This window comes from Cannabis sativa, chromosome 4 (genome assembly GCF_029168945.1).
Source record: "Cannabis sativa cultivar Pink pepper isolate KNU-18-1 chromosome 4, ASM2916894v1, whole genome shotgun sequence".
Taxonomy (NCBI): Eukaryota; Viridiplantae; Streptophyta; class Magnoliopsida; order Rosales; family Cannabaceae; genus Cannabis; species Cannabis sativa.
The window spans coordinates 56,888,005-56,906,125 of NC_083604.1; the positions used below are offsets into that span (position 1 = coordinate 56,888,005).

The 18,121-nt window shown below is 26.3% G+C and overlaps 1 protein-coding gene across 1 annotated transcript; it reads left to right on the forward strand.

Moving 5' to 3' along the window:
• Positions 1–358: 358 nt before the first annotated feature.
• LOC115712052 (sodium transporter HKT1) lies at positions 359–16,884 on the forward strand. The gene is made up of 3 exons (XM_030640272.2): positions 359–1,591; positions 15,934–16,173; positions 16,486–16,884. Exons 1-3 carry the CDS (start codon positions 441–443, stop codon positions 16,682–16,684), a joined length of 1,590 nt encoding a protein of 529 aa, XP_030496132.2. The 5' UTR covers positions 359–440; the 3' UTR covers positions 16,685–16,884.
• The last annotated feature ends 1,237 nt before the right edge of the window (positions 16,885–18,121 follow it).

The following is an 18,121-nucleotide window of genomic DNA, read 5'->3' on the forward strand; positions in this document are numbered from 1 at the left end:
GGACAACCTAGGCTATATTCATCCACACTATTGGATAGTGGATGTGTATGATCACACGACCGAAAACATACTTCTCATCATGAGAGACTAGCTAATAGATCACGTGTACATAAAAATGTAATAGTGTATTCTCATATTGTCATTGTCAATATGTAAAATTTATTCTCTTCTCAACAATTATGGCCCAGAATTAATTCTGACAAGTGGCCATTGTCATGGCCACTAATTAGTGCAGATAATTAAATCAAATCCAAATAGGGAAATGCCACTAAGAGTTAGAGTGTCCTGAGCTAATTATTCATGAAGAGCAGCATCAGGTGCTACTCCATTATTTAAACCCCAATATACCCAACACCAAGAGCACCCCTCAACTTGTACCACTAATCTCTTGACCCTCTTAATTCTCCTTTTTTTACCATTAATTATTAAGTGCTAATCATATGGTGATGATGAACAATTTTGCTTCTTTCAGTAAGAAACTTGATTTGTATAGTGATTCCCCTAACAGATCACGCACCAGCACCTTATTTCGCCACTTACTCTTTCGTTCTAACCCTCTTTTCATCCAGCTTACTTACTTCTTAACCATATCGTTGGTGGGTTACTTGGCTTTGAGTGTATTCACAAAGCCAAGAACTTCTCAACCTTTGATCCCCAAACAGTTAGATCTGTTCTATACTTCTGTGTCAGCAACTACTGTTTCAAGCATGTCAACCATCGAAATGGAGGTTTTTTCCAATTCCCAGCTTATTATTCTCACCATTTTAATGCTATTGGGTGGAGAAGTCTTCGTTTCCATGCTAGGAATCCAAATAGAAAGGTCTAAATTGCCCAAACACCAAACCACAGCAGTAGATCCCACCAAAATCGAGCTACATAGCATCTCAAATGCCGCATGTCCAGATAATAATAATGATCGTTATTCTAACAATCTCTTAGACATCGACATTAATAATGAATCTCTAAAAAATAACTCTATTAAGTATTTGGGTTATGTGGTTTTGGGGTATTTGGTATTTGTTCATCTAGTTGGTTCTGCCTTACTTTCTTCATACATAACTCTATCTTCTTCAGCAAGTAAAGTACTAAACACCAAAGGCATCAAAACACAAACATTTTCAGTGTTCACCATAGTTTCAACCTTCGCAAACTGTGGATTCGTTCCCACAAACGAAAACATGATTGTTTTCAAAAAAAATTCAGGGATCTTGCTCATCCTCATTTCTCAAATCCTTTTAGGTAACACTTTGTATCCAGTGTGCCTTCGTTTAGTAATTTGGAGTTTGGGAAAGATAACAAAGAGAAGAGAGTTTGGTTACTTGTTAAGAAACTGTAAGGAAATAGGGTATGACCATCTGCTGTCTAGTGTTCGTTCAACACTTCTTGGGTTGACTGTGGTTGGGTTCATAATGGTACAACTCGTGCTATTCTGCTCTCTGGAGTGGAATTCTGAAGCCATGGATGGTATGACATTGTATCAGAAATTCGTGGCTGCTTTGTTTCAGGTTGTCAATTCCAGGCATGCAGGGGAATCAGTAGTCGATATATCCACTATTTCTTCTGCAATCTTGGTGCTCTTTGTCATCATGATGTAAGTATATATATATACATATCTACATAAATATATATACATATTACTCTATTCATACGTACGGACAATAAGAGCAACTACGTATAATAATTAACGGTAAATATATCATGACCACCTTTAAGATCGATTGGAACGTGATACTATAAATTTTATAATTTTATATATGTAGGGCGGTTATTTATATAAAAAAAAAAAGACCAACAAACACGACGAGAGAGAATGAGAGTAAATAATAATATTTATCAACTTTGTTCATGCATCAGTGGCAGGTCCACTTCCCATGCATGCTTGTAGAAATCCACTTCAACCACTAAGAGCAACTCAGTTGGCATAACATAGCAATACAAATTAATGGAAACATATATATCAATGGACTATGACATTATATATATGACAGCATATATAGGGGGCTGCTTCCCATATATAATATTCTACAGTATATAACAATATGTCTTGGAACAATATTAATTCAGAAAACCCAATCAAAGCCCTAGTGCATGCACACAAAAAACCAAAACATGCACTTTAACCACTTATCCTTTTATAAACAAATTTTAGTCAATGACTTTTATTATTATTATTATTATTATTATTATTGTTATTATTATTATTATAACTGATTTCTTTCTAAATTTTTCAACAAGCTAGTTTTAATTCTAGTTACATAAATTTACATAATTATTCTTTTTTTTTTTAAGACATATATCAATCATTTTAAAACAATTGATTTTTGAAGGTCTCTTAATTCAAAGTTTTTTTAAAATAAACTTATCATTGAGGATATATAATTATTGAAAATGTTATGATCCATCTCTAAAAATATAGGTTATCGATTCATTACTTTTATATTTTTAACCTCGAAATAATTTTGGTCTTAATTCTTTAATATAATATGTTGTAATTATTTAATACATTCTACAAATATTTAAAAAAATAAAAATAGTTTAAATTATTCTAATTTTTTTTTTTTAAAAAAAACAATTACAGTAATATAATTAAACAACTACCGTATACATCATTATTGATATCATAATTAACTATTTAAGTATCCGAAATACAAAAAATATAAAAATATATAGTACATTAATACAACTATTTTTTTAGGGTGCAATTTGAAATCACCCATTAATTACGTACTATTTTTTTTGTAAAAAAGAATTACATTTTTACATTTAAAGAATTTTTTTTACATTTTCACGGTTTTAACATGAAAATAACAAGAAAATTACATAAAAATAACATCTAAATAACATTAAATAAGTAACATACAGATGACAAAAAATTGACTGCAAATTAATTAACAAGAGTACAACATAAAAAGACCGTATTCTCTGTAAATAAAATTAAAAAAATCGTAAAAATATTTAAAATTTCGTAAAACCGTATTTTTGTAATTTTTTATTTTATTATTTTTGTGTATTTGTGAAATAATCCCTTAATTATATATGAATGTACATTAGATTTTAAAGAGGTCAACTATATAATATTTATAAATATATATTTTTTAAAGTTTGTAATAAATAATGAGAAAAAGTAATGAAAATTCTAGAAAATAATCTATTTTTATTGTTTAAAAGTTATTTCATTAAACAATATGTTAAACACTACTTGTATTCAAAAAATAATTTTTAAACATAAACATAATAATTTTTTAACACTCTCTCTAAAAAATAGTAATTCTCTGTAACATATATTTTAATTTATTTTAATTTGTTGCTATAGTAGGATAAAACTTATTTGTGTCAATATAATCTTTGCAAATGTGTTATTCAAAAGTTAAAATTTATATAATTACAGTAAAATATATAGTGCAAAATATAAAATAGAATAAAATAAAAAGCAAATACGATCAGCAATCGAGATTGATCCATTTGTTTGAAGGGGTAAAATGATTAAGCAATTAAAAAAGATTAAAAGTCTCGTATCTTCTTTCAGGTATGCATGCTTTTTTGTTTGAACAATCTTTGTATGCTTTTTTTTTTTTTTTTTTTTTTTTTTTTTTTTTTGAATTAAATTCTGTTATGCTTTTAATTATACTACAACCTTTTTCCTCTTTTTTGACAGAATTTTACATACAACTTTTTTTGATCATATAAAATCTACAATGATTCTCCAAATATTCGACCATGTACTTCTCTTTTGTGCAAATTAAGCTGAATACCCAATTGCCGGTATTAATTTTAAAATTTTCCAAATTCTTATAAACTATTAAAATAATGGAAAATTTACATAGTATACTAATTTGTTATTTTTTTCAAAAATATTTTTTTCAAAAATATTTTTTTCAAAAATACTGTCAGGCGGAATTTTTTACTTTTTTACTGTAATTTTTTATAAGTTTCATACTGCAATATACTGTGTTAAGTTGCACTGGTGTTCTATTGGTATTTTTTAATTGTTCTACTGTTGTTTTGAGTTAATCTACTTTGTGTTTTACTAGTGTTTTATAAAAACACAGTATTTTTGAAAAAATTTCTGTGTGACAGTATTTTTGTAAAAATTTACTCAAATTTCAATATTTTTATAGATTTTTCTTTAATATATGGTCTAATTTAAAATCTCGCATAAATATGTTAAGCTAACAAAAAAAAAAAATGGAAAAAAATATCACAATTAAAATAAATGAGAGCAGTTCTTTTTACGTTTTTTTTTTTCAAATGGAAATCCCTTCATTCATGACTAGCACAAGGAGAGTAAAAATGAAAAAATATTTAGAAAAAAAAAAAAGCCAAAAACAAAACACCAGAATTGTTGTCAATAACCTTACTTACATGTATGTGTTCACAGCGAAAAAATATTGTATATGTCTTCAACTATTTTTTTTTTTTTTTTGAATAATGAAGGTCTTCAACTATTAGAGCAATAAATATATATATCTTTATATATTAAAAGTGTCTATCTAACGACAATTCTTGGTTTAACAGAATATACTTAAAAATAAAAGAATATTCTGTTAAATTTAACGATTAGGTTTGATCTCCCGTTAACAAATAAACCCAATAATTAAACCCAAAAAATTAAACAATCTTTTAAATATTAATAATCTCTTTTTAAATTAAAAAAATCATCTTAGCCACATATCTCTCTAACAAACATATTTTGGGAGAATATTAAAAAAAGAACTAAATAGAATAATCTACTACTCCAATAATAAATTTATTTACAATTTTATAATTACACTAATATTATTTTTAATACATTATTAAATAATATTTCAAATATAAATATTTAATTTTTTCAAACAAAAAATTTGTAATCTTTAAAACCTAGTATATATATATATATATTAGAGATTTTTTAATTAAATTATCTCCACTATTATTTTATTTGCACTTAATTTTATAAGATCAAATTTTAATATAGTAAAACCTTCCAAACTTTTAAACTGTTAGCAAATTTAAGATTATTTCATTTATTTTTCCCAGTTAACTGCCAATATAAACTGATTATGTGTATACTTTGTACATGTGACACGTTTATATTAGTACACCTAATATTATTATTATTTAAAAATTATAAAAAAATATTTTAAAACTTATAATATTTTTAATTTTTTAAATATTTTATTTTTTATTTTTATAATTTTATTTAGGTTTGAAATAATAATATTAAATGTACCAATATAAATGTACCACGTGTACAAGAGTTTACACATAAACAGTCCATTGTGGCAGTTAACCGAATGATATCTTATATTTACTAACAGTTTAGTAGTTTGAAAAATTTTACAGCTAAAATTTAAACTTGAAGGATTAAGTACAAATAAAACGATAGTTGAGAGTTTAGCCACTAAAAACTCTTTTTTTATTGGGGGAGGGGGATTCCAACTTATAATTTTCTCTTTGCCTTTGTGTAGAGAAGTGTAGAACTACTAAACTATATAACCAATATTAGGGCTCGTTTGGAACGTCATATTAGATCGTATTGTATTGGTTATATATTATATTTTTATATAATACTATATTAAAATTTAATTTATACTAAAATATTACATATTTAGATGCCCATAAAAATTAATATCACATATAGTTTTACATAAAAATATTATATAAAAAATAATTCAATATAATACGGTATAATAATACGGCGTACCAAACGAACCCTTAAAGCAATATTTAATATATATAGAATTTCTCATATGTTTCTTTTTAATTTTAAACTAATGAGATTCTTCACATTTTTTTGGATACATTATTATAAATTATCCCAAACATATAATGAAAGATTTAGGCTACACCTATAGAGCTACAAATTACGTACCATAAAGGTTCAAAAACTTTTTGGAAGTGGAACAGGCATGATGGAAATATCATTAGAATAGGAAACTATTAATTGGAAACATAAAGAATTTATTTTTATTGCAAAGCTTATCTTCATTGTTGTTTTCATACAAATAATCTTCATTCCTATATGCCCATGTTGCCAATTTAGTTAATTAATATTGAATACCATTCCAAATTTTATATAATATATAAATATATATAGATATATATATCATATAATGTTGTTCAATATTCCTACAGGTGATATTATACTCTTTTCTATCAACATAAGATCCTACATATTTATATATCCAATTCTTATAAAATTTTATCGATAATTTTATTTGTGAGGGTGACTACTTGTCACCTCATCACCAATATACGAGAAGTAGTGGTAGCACCAATTCTTGTTTCACCACTACAATATTCACAAGACAAAATAAGAGAATACAATCAAAATACTTAAATAAAAGTATTACAATACATCAAGATTACATGAAAGCTAGAAGAAAAAAAGGATAATACACAACTAGCTTGACCAAAGCTTAAGAATCTTTGCCTTAAAAGTTATTTTCTCCATCATATACACTTAGGAAACTCTAAAAATGTTCTTAACGATTTATCAAGCCTCATATTCTCAGTCTAACACCTAAGAATGAGTATATCCTCATAATATTTTTGTTAGAGATATTATTGCAATGGAAGAAAATTACAACTCTATTGCAATATAATACAAGGACCAACAAAGAGATTAAAGAAATGTTACAACACATAATATACAATATATACACTATATATTATATATAAGAAAGGTAGAAGAAGATATACAACACATGTAATATAATATATATATAACAAGAGACTAATATATGTATAAACACTCACTCACAACCTTGACTGTAGATTAGTGGGGATCACCATGACTTGAACAAAGTATTACACCTTTGTCCAAAAGCTTATTTCTCCTATCTCTAAGCACTAAGGGAACTCTCTAGGAAATGGCTTTGGAAATTATCAAGTCTTAGGGTTTTCTAGCAAAGTGCTTTCTTGATAGAAAACTTCTTCTCTCTCTCAAATGAGCACTAAAGACCTCTTTTTATAATGTATAGGTGATCACTTAGAATTAAAAATACACAACACTCATTTCTCTTATATAAATGAGTATTAATATAGTTTGTAACAACTATATTTTATAACATCTGAATTCCATCATCAATTGTGTAACATCTCTTTTGTTACACAAAATATGATCAACCAAAAGAAGTTACAAAATTAATTAATCTTGTAATTCCTCTCCATATTACAAAGTGTAGATTACAACTATAGGTTAAATAAATTATATATTACACAATTTATTTACCAAACACTTAATATATATTATTCACATAATAGTATATATTACCATTTATCAAATATATATATATATATTACCACATTTTAATCTATACTTATTATATTATAAAATAATATAACAATTTCCCACTAGATTAAAATGTGTGACACACTTGTAACATTTATTTAATCAATCAAAATATTATATCAAATTATAACATTCCCCCACTTTGATTGAATAAATACACACTTTCAAAGAAGTCTTGCGTAGGTGCATTAGGTAAAATGTCTTTCGACTTGAATTTTACCTTAGTGTAGTTACCACAAAGTTTGATGAAATTTTGGTTGTCGTAGCATTGAACCACTATTTCTTTAGTACAAACCTGTGATAACACACACACCATTGCTAATGCTTACTTGAGATCGCATGTCTCGCTCTTGCACCGTTAATGGCCATGTGCAAGATTCAAATTCATGGACTCTCTAGAGAATAACTCTCAATTCTCATAAGAGGCGACACCACCTCTAGTCCATATAAGTAGAGTTTTAGTGTCTCACAACTCTTTAGACACTTCTTAAGCTTAAGTGAGTTTTCTTAAGCTTAAGCTCCATTAAAAAATCTTTCGGTTTTAACCCTCAATTTTCACCACATGTACTCATCTATAGATGGGACAATTGAGTACCATATTCACTCTATTGACTTGTTATTACCTATTGAACTTAAGACTAGATTTTTACTAGTGTTAAGATATGTTACCGTCAATGAGCAAAACACAAAGGGAGTTTAGGTCCCATCCCTCGAAAATTCATGCTTTAATCTTGTACAGAGATTAAGCGATTTGTTATAACCTCTCACTATTGATTCCATGTGAATCATGCATGCCAAAATATAGTGTTCACTTTGTGACCACTTTTCTCCTTAAGTACTTAAGCTTTGAAAATTCAATCATGAAAGATTAATAATTTTCACACAACTCAAATTCTCAATAATTTTGATACCAAGCATATCAAAATTAAGACTATTTTAGACACCAAACATGTTTAAATTACACTTTATTTTAAGACACCAAGCATGTCTCAAATTCTCATATTGGAGTATGCACCCCACACGTTTACATTTGACTTATCAAGATAATATCTTGATTTTAAAATATAGAAGACCATTTTGTCTCTGTAATTTCTCTTAAATTTAATTTCTTAATTCATTGAAATTATTTTCACCAAAATTTGACACCAAATATGTCAAAATTTTTACATATGCACATAGCCAAACTTGATTTAGAATTTGAATTCAAAATCAAATAAATTAATCAGCAATGTCTCAACACATTTTGATTAAATTTGTGGCTCACTCTCACATTTTTAGCATAAAGTGTATATAAAATATCACTTTTGTGTATTTCCTCTTGAAATAACTTTTTAAGGTAACTTTAAAAAATACCATTTGACATTTTTAGTTTTCTCAACAAAACTAAAATACCAAACTCACATTACTACTTACAAAATAATGTGATTATTTTTACTCATAATTTTAAGTTATCTTCTCATTGAGATTAGCCCAAAATTATATCAAAGTTAACAAAATTCTCATCAATTTTGTTCACAACTTTGATTAATTAAGATTCAAAATTGCTTCTCCAATTTTGTTATCTTTTCACAATTTTTGAATCTATATTGATTCATTTACTTTGAATCTAAAATTGCTCTTCCAATTTATGGCTCATTTTACAAGTTTGGATCTACTTTTGATCTATTTGTTCTTGCTATGACAAGACAATTCTCATAAGTGTAACTCTCATAGTTCACTTTTGTTATCTCATAATATGAGATGATTATCTCTTATAATCTAATCAAAGATGTAACTTTTTAAAATTTATCTTTTATTATCTCGATCTTCACCACTAAATTAAAAAAGAATTCAAAACTATTCTTTATTCACAAAATAAATGATAATAATTCTCACAATAATAATTAACACTATTTTATTACTATCAATATTAATATTATTATCATGCTATGTAACTCATATATTAATATAAAATAATATATAACTCTCATACATAAAATTATAACTCTCAAATTGTAATCTTATGCTAATTAATATACTATGTATGTTATTATCAACATCTCATATGTAACATACACATAATATATTAATTATTATACAACTATTATGTTACATATCTCACACATATATAATATATATAAATTTTAATATACATGCGTGATATATATTATACACATATAATATATATTATATATGTATGTCTCATATAAATACATACAAATAATAATTATTTCTACATATTTAATCTCACTAATATATATATTATATCACATGCTCTACATATATATAATATATATTACTCATATATACATGTTATATATTATATATCTCACATATATACATATAATAACATGATATAAAATTCAAATATCATATTATATACTACTATATATATTAATATGATACAAACCCATAATCACATATATGTCACATATATATAACTCATATATATATATGATATATATTACTATCATATAAAATAGTAAATCACATATACACCACCATGCTCACCCATGAATGGTTTTCATACAAAATCTTTTATTCATGTATTCTCACAATCTTGATTTATCTCCTCTTCCATTGAAAAAGGGTTAAGCTTTTGATTGTTAGAGATATTATTGCAATGGAAGAAAATCAAGATATTACAACTCTATTGCAATATAATACAAGGACCAACAAAGAGATTAAAGAAATGTTACAACACATGATATACAATATTTATACTATATATATTATATATAAGAAAGGTAGAAGAAGATATACAACACATGTAATATAATATATGTATATATATAACAAACAAGAGAATAATATATATATATAAACACTCACTCACAACCTTGAGTGTAGATTAGTGGGGATCACCATGACTTGAACCAAGTATTACACTTTTGTCCAAAAGCTTATTTCCCCCTATCTCTAAGCACTAAGGGAACTCTCTAGGAAATAACTTTGAGAATTATCAAGTCTTAGAGTTTTCTAGCAAAGTGCTTTTTTGATAGAAAACTTCTTCTCTCTCTCAAATGAGTACCAAAGACCTCTTTTTATAATGTATAGGTGATCATTTAGAATTCAAAATACACAACACTCATTTCTCTTGTATAAATGAGTATAAATATAGTTTGTAACAAGTATATTTTATAACATTTGAATTCCATCGTCAATTGTGTAACATCTCTTTTATTACATAAAATATGATTAACCAAAAGAAGTTACAAAAATAATTAATCTTGTAACTCCTCTCCATATTACAAAGTGTAGATTACAACTTTAGGTTAAATAAATTATATATTACACAATTTATTTACCAAACACTTAACATATATTATTCACATAATAATATATATTACCACATTTTAATCTACACTTATTATATTATAAAATAATATAATAATTCTAACCACAACAAATGATTTCAACTACATCTCTTACAAGTGAACAATATATGTCTCGATAGAGTTTTCACTCTCATATGAACATAAATGGCCACCATAAAATCTTGGATGTTACCAATCATAAATTGAGCATTTATGGTATTAATTGGATGGTTTAGTTGAGTTTTAGGCTATTAGAAAGACTCCCAAACTGTCAAAAATGTATACATTTGTGTGCTGAAAAAAAAAATAGTAACTAGTTACTAGTTACTATTTTTTTAGCTTTGGCCAATTCTTCTCCAAATTATTCCAAATCACTCCCACTTAATTTTGAACTATTTATACACCCTATAAATGAATAAATCAAGTCTCCAACAACTGTATTTTCAATAGCTATCATTCATTCACATTCATAAACAATTAATAACATCTTTTACTAATTTAAGAGTGAAAAGATGTGAGAATTCCATATTCAAGTGATCATCAAATTAAAGGATTTGCAACTCTTATTTTGTGATCATTCTACACACATCTTATAACTTCATAATGTATGTTATAATTTGACAAAATTAATAATTTGCCGAATTAATTTATAACTTAATTATTTAATCTAAATTATAAAATAATATAGTATTCCTCTACTAAATTAAATAATATCTCATTTGTAGCAAATAATATTGTAACACAATATTTTATTTAATCAATCAAATATATATCATGTTATAGAGTAATATAATATCCCCATCTTGATTGAATAACTCCACTCTAATTGAAGTTATTACATTTATGTATAGTGTAAAATATATTTCGACTTGAGTTTTACCTTAGTATAAGTACAACAAAGTTTATCAAAATTTTGGTTATCGTAGCATTAAACCACTATTCTTTAATAACAAATCAGTGATAACACACACACTTTTGTTATGTTCACTCAAGAACCTTATGGATTGCTTTTACATCGTTAATGGTCATGTGCACAAATCCGACTTTTTAGAGAATAACTCTCAATTCTCAAAGTCCATATAGGTAGAGTTTTAGTATCTCACAACTCTTTAGACACTTTCTTAAGGTTAAGTGAGTTTTCTTAAGCATAAGACTCTATTTAAAAACCTTTCAATTTTAAACCTCTAATCTTCACTACATGTACTTATCTATAGATGGGACAATTGAGTATCACATTCATTTTATTGACTTGTTATAACCTGTTGAACTTAAGACTTAATTTTTACTAGTGTTAAGATAGGTTACCATCATTAAGTAAAACACTAAAGGAAGTTTAGGTCTCATCTCTCAAAATTCATGCTTTAGTCTTGTATGAAGATTAAGCGAATCATGCTAGCCAAATATAGTGTCCACCTTTAAGGTGACCACTATTCTCCTTAAGTACATAAGCTTTAAAAATTTATTCATAAAAGATTAATTTTTATACAATTCAAATTTTTAATAATTTTAATACAAACAGAGACAGACCTACTCTTATCAATGGCCCCCACTAACAAAAATATTGCATTTTAAAAAATTAAATATATATTTTTTTTAATTTGATAATTATAAACCAAAATAATAAAAAAGCCCCCATAAAATTAAATAAATATAGTAAGAGTGATTATAATATAAGTATAAATATTTTTTAATGATAAATAAGCCCCCACAAAGTAAAAATTCTGAGTCTGTCACTGAATACAAAGCATATCAAAATTAAACACTAATTTAGACATCAAATATGTTTAATTACACACCTAACCTTAGGCACTAAATATGTCAAAGTTACACTTAATTTAAGACACCAAGCATGGCTGATGGCTCAAATATACACATTTTTAGTTTTAGACACCAAACATGTCTAAACTTCTCATATAGGAGTATACACCCCCACACTTTTACATTTCATTGACAATATAATATTTGTATCTTGATTTAAAAATATATAAGATCACTTTGTCTCTAACCATTTTAGATTTAATTTCCTTTTTGAAATAATTACTACCAAATTTTAACACTAAATATGTCAAAATATCACATACGCACATAGCAAAATATTAATTTAGATTATTAAATTCAAAATCACATATATATAATCAATAATTTCTCAACAAATTTAATTAAATTTAAATCTCACCCCCACATTTTACCATAAAGTGAAAATACCATATCACTTTAAAATAAAACCTCTTTATTTTATTCTCTATTAACAAAATTATACTTAAATTTTGTTAATAGATAACACAAAATTATTATAATAATAAAATTACTTATTTAATTTTATGGTTATCTTCTCAATAAGATTAGTCTAAAATTAACAAAATTATTTTTTCATCAATTTTGTTTCACCATTTTGCTTTTTAAGATTCATAATTGTTTCTCCAATTTTATAATGTTTTATCTCATTATTTGAATCCATAATGATCTAATTTCTTTGAGTCGAAAATTTTCTTTCCAACTTTATGTGCTCATTTCACAATTTAAATCCACTTTGGTCACTTTATTTTTGCTATGACAAGAAAAAATACAAAAAGGTATAACTCTGATAGTTCACTTTTCTTATCTCATAAAATGAGATGATTATCATTAAAATGAAATTTTATTTCCAAGTAATTATCTTTAATCACAATATAATCTCAAAGTAATAATAATAGAATGAACACATTTTTCTTATCATCATCTCAATTATCATACCATATAGTACATATATTAAATATGATAATTTATATACATATATTAATATACAAAATTAATATAAAACTCCGATAAAATTTGAACTCTCAAATAATTTTATGTTGATTAATACTACATGTATGATATTATACTATCATAAATAACATACACAAAATATCAATATTAATTTCACAATTAAATATACATATATGAGTGCACTATTAATGGGTATTACCCATGAATGCATAAAATTAGAAAAAAATTGAGTTTTTATGCTTAATTTTTCTATCTAATTAGAAAAATCTCTCACTTTTACATCATATGGGCTGAGATTGTTCCATCGGTTGAAAAAAAAATTAAAAAGAAAGTTTTTAGCAAAAAAATAAAATAAATAAGTAAAAGTTGAGTTTCACTTAAATATTTTTATGTGAACATATTTTTGATATAATATAAAAAAGAGATTTTTTTTATATATATCTTTTTAATTAAGCAGTTAAACTAAGCATAGAAATTTAAATTTCTCTTTTATTAATTATTCGTTATTAGATCAAAATTTGATGATTTAATATTTTTAAAATTAATATTTATAGTTAAATTTGTTTAGTAACCATTCATGGTAATACCCATTAAGAAATGATCCATATATATATATTTTACATATCTCATATATATAACATACAAATACATTAATATACATATACACAATATTTAGAAATCACTATTTTTATATATTTATTCTCACAAATATATATACATAAAAATATAAATATATCTTATGGTCTTCATATAATGTACATATAACTCATATATGTCACATGTGATATAATATATCTCTCTCACATATATACATATACTAATATGTTATAATCTCAATTATAATATTATATATCACTATATATAATAATTTAATATACACATATATATCATATATATTAGCATGTAAAAAATCTCCACCAAAATATCATATCTTATCATATGAATATGTTAAGATATTACTATCAAATAAATAGTATATCACAAAATAAATCCACAATGCTTACCCATGGATGGCTTGAATCTCTTATCACATGTTTTTCTTCTCATGATCTTGATTGATGCTCTCCCTCATGGATAACTTTTTGATTGTATGACCTCCACGTCAAGTCTTTTAGAAATAAATATATGCCATCAAAATGACTTTTAGATTGTTAGAAAATGTTTTCTTTACAAGAGAAAATAGGAGGATTACAATAAAATACTCAAAATACAAATAAAAGTATTACATCAAGATTACAAGAAAGCTAGAGAAGAAGAAGAATAACATATAATAAGCTTGACCAAGACTCAAGGATCTTTGTCCTAAAAGTTATTTCGTTCCTCATAGGACACTTATGGAAACTCTAGAAATATTTTTAAGGATTTATCAAGCCTCATATGCTTAGTCTAGAGTCTAAGGATGAGTATATCCTCACAAGGTTCTAACCGCAATAAATTTAAACTACACCTCTCATAAGTGAACAATATGACCTCTATTTATATAGAGTTTTCACTCTCATATGAACATGAATGATCACAATAAAGCCCTTAGATGTTGCCAATCATAAATTGGGCATTTATAGTATTAAATGAGTGATTTGGAGGAGGTTGGAGCTATTAGAAAGACTCCCAAACTTTCAAAAATATATGCACTTGTATGCTAAAAAAAATAGTAACTAATTACTAGTTATTTTTTTTTTCAGCTTTGATCAATTCTTCTCTAAAGTATTCTAAATCACTCTCACTTGATTCTGAACTATTTATACACCTTATAAATGAATAAATCAAGTCTCCAGCAGCTATATTTTCAATAGCTATCATTCATTCACATTCATAAATAATTAGTAACATCTTTTACTAATTTAAGAGTGAAAAAAATGTGAGAATTACATATTCAAGTTATTATTAAATTAAAAGATTTGTAACTCCTATTTTGTGATTATTGTATACATATTTTGTAACTCCATAATATATGTTACAATTTAACAAAATTAATAATTTGTCACACTAAATTATTTGTCTAAAGATTATATTATATAAAATAATATAACACTACATGGTTACAAATACCATAAATATATATTTTGCCTCAATATCATTATCATACACATTACCTTCTTATGAAATACATCCTTTATATAATTCTATTTGTTTTTCTACTATAAACGGTCAAACTCAAAAATTATTTCATATACAATTATGCTAACCATAGATATATATTAAGTTATAAAAAAAAAAATAACAATTATAATATGTACACACATAAATTACACAAAAACATAATACACACTTATGTGACAAGTCACTTATAAATAAGACTCATCTTAAATAAGAATAATTGTTTATAATTACTAGCCAATAAATGTGTAAATTATGTGTGCACATATTATTAATCAAAAAATAAATAAATAAATAAAGATACATATACAAAGTAAAGGGAGGATGATATTGATGTACGTTTGTATGGTTTTTGTACGCTGTTGTTAGAAAGAATAAAAAATTATAGTCTTGTAGTTTATTTATAAAGATAGATCTAGTAATAAATTGACTCGGATGATTATATGAAATTCTCTTATATGTTAATTAATAAATATATATACATAGTTGAGTTTACATGAACCTTATTTAATGTTGTAGGTATCTTCCTCCATATACTTCCTTCCTCCCCATAAACTACAAAGATCAACAAAAGAAGATTTTGTCACATGACAATAATAACAGTATTGGTGGAAGAAAGAGTTTATTGGAATGCTTCATGTTCTCACCACTCTCTTATTTATCCATCTTTATAATTCTTATTTCTATAACGGAGAGAAAAAACATGAAGGACGATCCCCTCAACTTCAATGTCTTAAACGTTATCATCGAAGTAATAAGGTTAGTTATTATTCTACTATATATTTCTACCTACATTCACTACACAGCTATACAGACGAGCTATGTCTTTACCTAGATCCCCACACAAAGAAGTCCCATGTTTTGGACAAAAAAAATCATATGTTTACATATACATAAAAGCTTCTAAAATTTTGAAAAATATTACTTTATACTAAAATTTTGAAAATTAACTTATTTTAAATAGAGTCTCTAACAACTCAAGTTTGATTTTGTGTAAATACATAATGTTATCAAATGATTAATATTTTTATATATAGGTTAATCTATATCAACATATATACTTAATTGCAGTGCATATGGTAATGTTGGCTTCTCAACTGGCTATAGTTGTAAACGACGACTCCATCAAGGAGGTGACTGTGTAGACAGGTGTTATGGCTTTTCTGGGAAATGGAGTTCTCAAGGAAAGTTTATCTTAATCATTGTCATGTTTTTTGGAAGACTTAAAAAGTTTAGTTTGAAAGGTGGTAAAGCTTGGAAGTTGTCTTAACTAATTAATTAGCTCAAAATGTTACTGCCTTTATGTATTAGTTAAACTTTTATATTAAACTATGAAATATTATTGTGAATGTTAGAAAATAAATTTACAAGTGTCAGCCCCAGTTAACTTATTCTGTCCTTAGTGTCCTACTTTGTAGGATTCATTGTGAAATCATATTATAATAATTGTTGCATTTAATTTTGTTATAATGTCAGTATGATATTTTCTTTTTGCAACAAACTTTTGGTGAGTTATATTATTCTAAAAGGGTATGTAATCGTTTTTCTTTGATTATATAAGGTCGGGGCCAATTCCATAAGCTCATTGAGCTATTTTTATTAAAATCTTCTATGCATTTCTTAAGTTGGTATTAGAGCTATACTTGGAGCCATGGTGACTAGATAATCAACTCTACCTCATGGAGATAGTGTTGGAGTTTCATGTTTGAGCATCCAGGTTGACATATGACATCAACCTGGATATTGGGTAAGTGTAAAAACATACAAGAGAAGTACTTTAGGATGCCTAAGTGATATTTTGAAATCCCTTAGCCTGTTTTTGTGTTCTGGCGAAGTTGGTCACTACTTCACAGAGATGTTATTGTTCAGTAGAAATGAGAGACTTGAAACTCTTCATTTCCGAGTGAGTTTTCCATGTTAGAAATGAGAAATGTGAAGTTGTGAATTTGACTTTTCTAACTTCATGGATCTTAGTTATTGTAAGAAACTAAATAGACAATTGAAACTGAATAAGAATTGGATAAGAAAAACCTAGCGCACCAGACCATATGTCAACTTGGGTTATGGATACCCTATTCCCGAGCTCCTAGGATCTTGTTTTGATACTTCTAAGGTTTCTGAACTTCAGAACGAAGTCTCCTTTCCTGTTTTTGACCATTTTGAATTCATTGGTCAAATCAAATTTGGTATTTGAGCAATTAAAGGTAGCATCCCAGGTTGGTTGTCAACCTGGGCACTAGGCCAAGTACTAGGTCAACCTAAGCACTGGGTCCTGTTTCCAGGGGCTCAGGTTTTTTGTTTTCTCCCCGAGTTTAATGTAAAGTCTCTAGAAATTCTAGGAGAGGCTACTAACAAGTCTGTAAGAGATAGTTATGAATGTTGGCATGCTGCCAATAATAAGACTCGTTACTATATGCTAAGCAACATGGTCGATACTCTAAGGACAAGGTTTGCATCTGTAGAAATTACATCCGATATCTTAGTAAAGAAATAAATCAAACTAGGTTTGAAGCTACCAAGAATTTTACCAATGCTCATATGAAACCAACGCAACACAGTTGTGATCATCTTCTTTAAATAACATACTAATTTTAGGAATTTGAACTCCATAGAGTTATTATTGATCAAGATACTCAAGTGAGTCCTCAATAGATTTGACTCTAAATTTTCTACCATTCACCTCAAACTATGATATGAACAAGTTTAA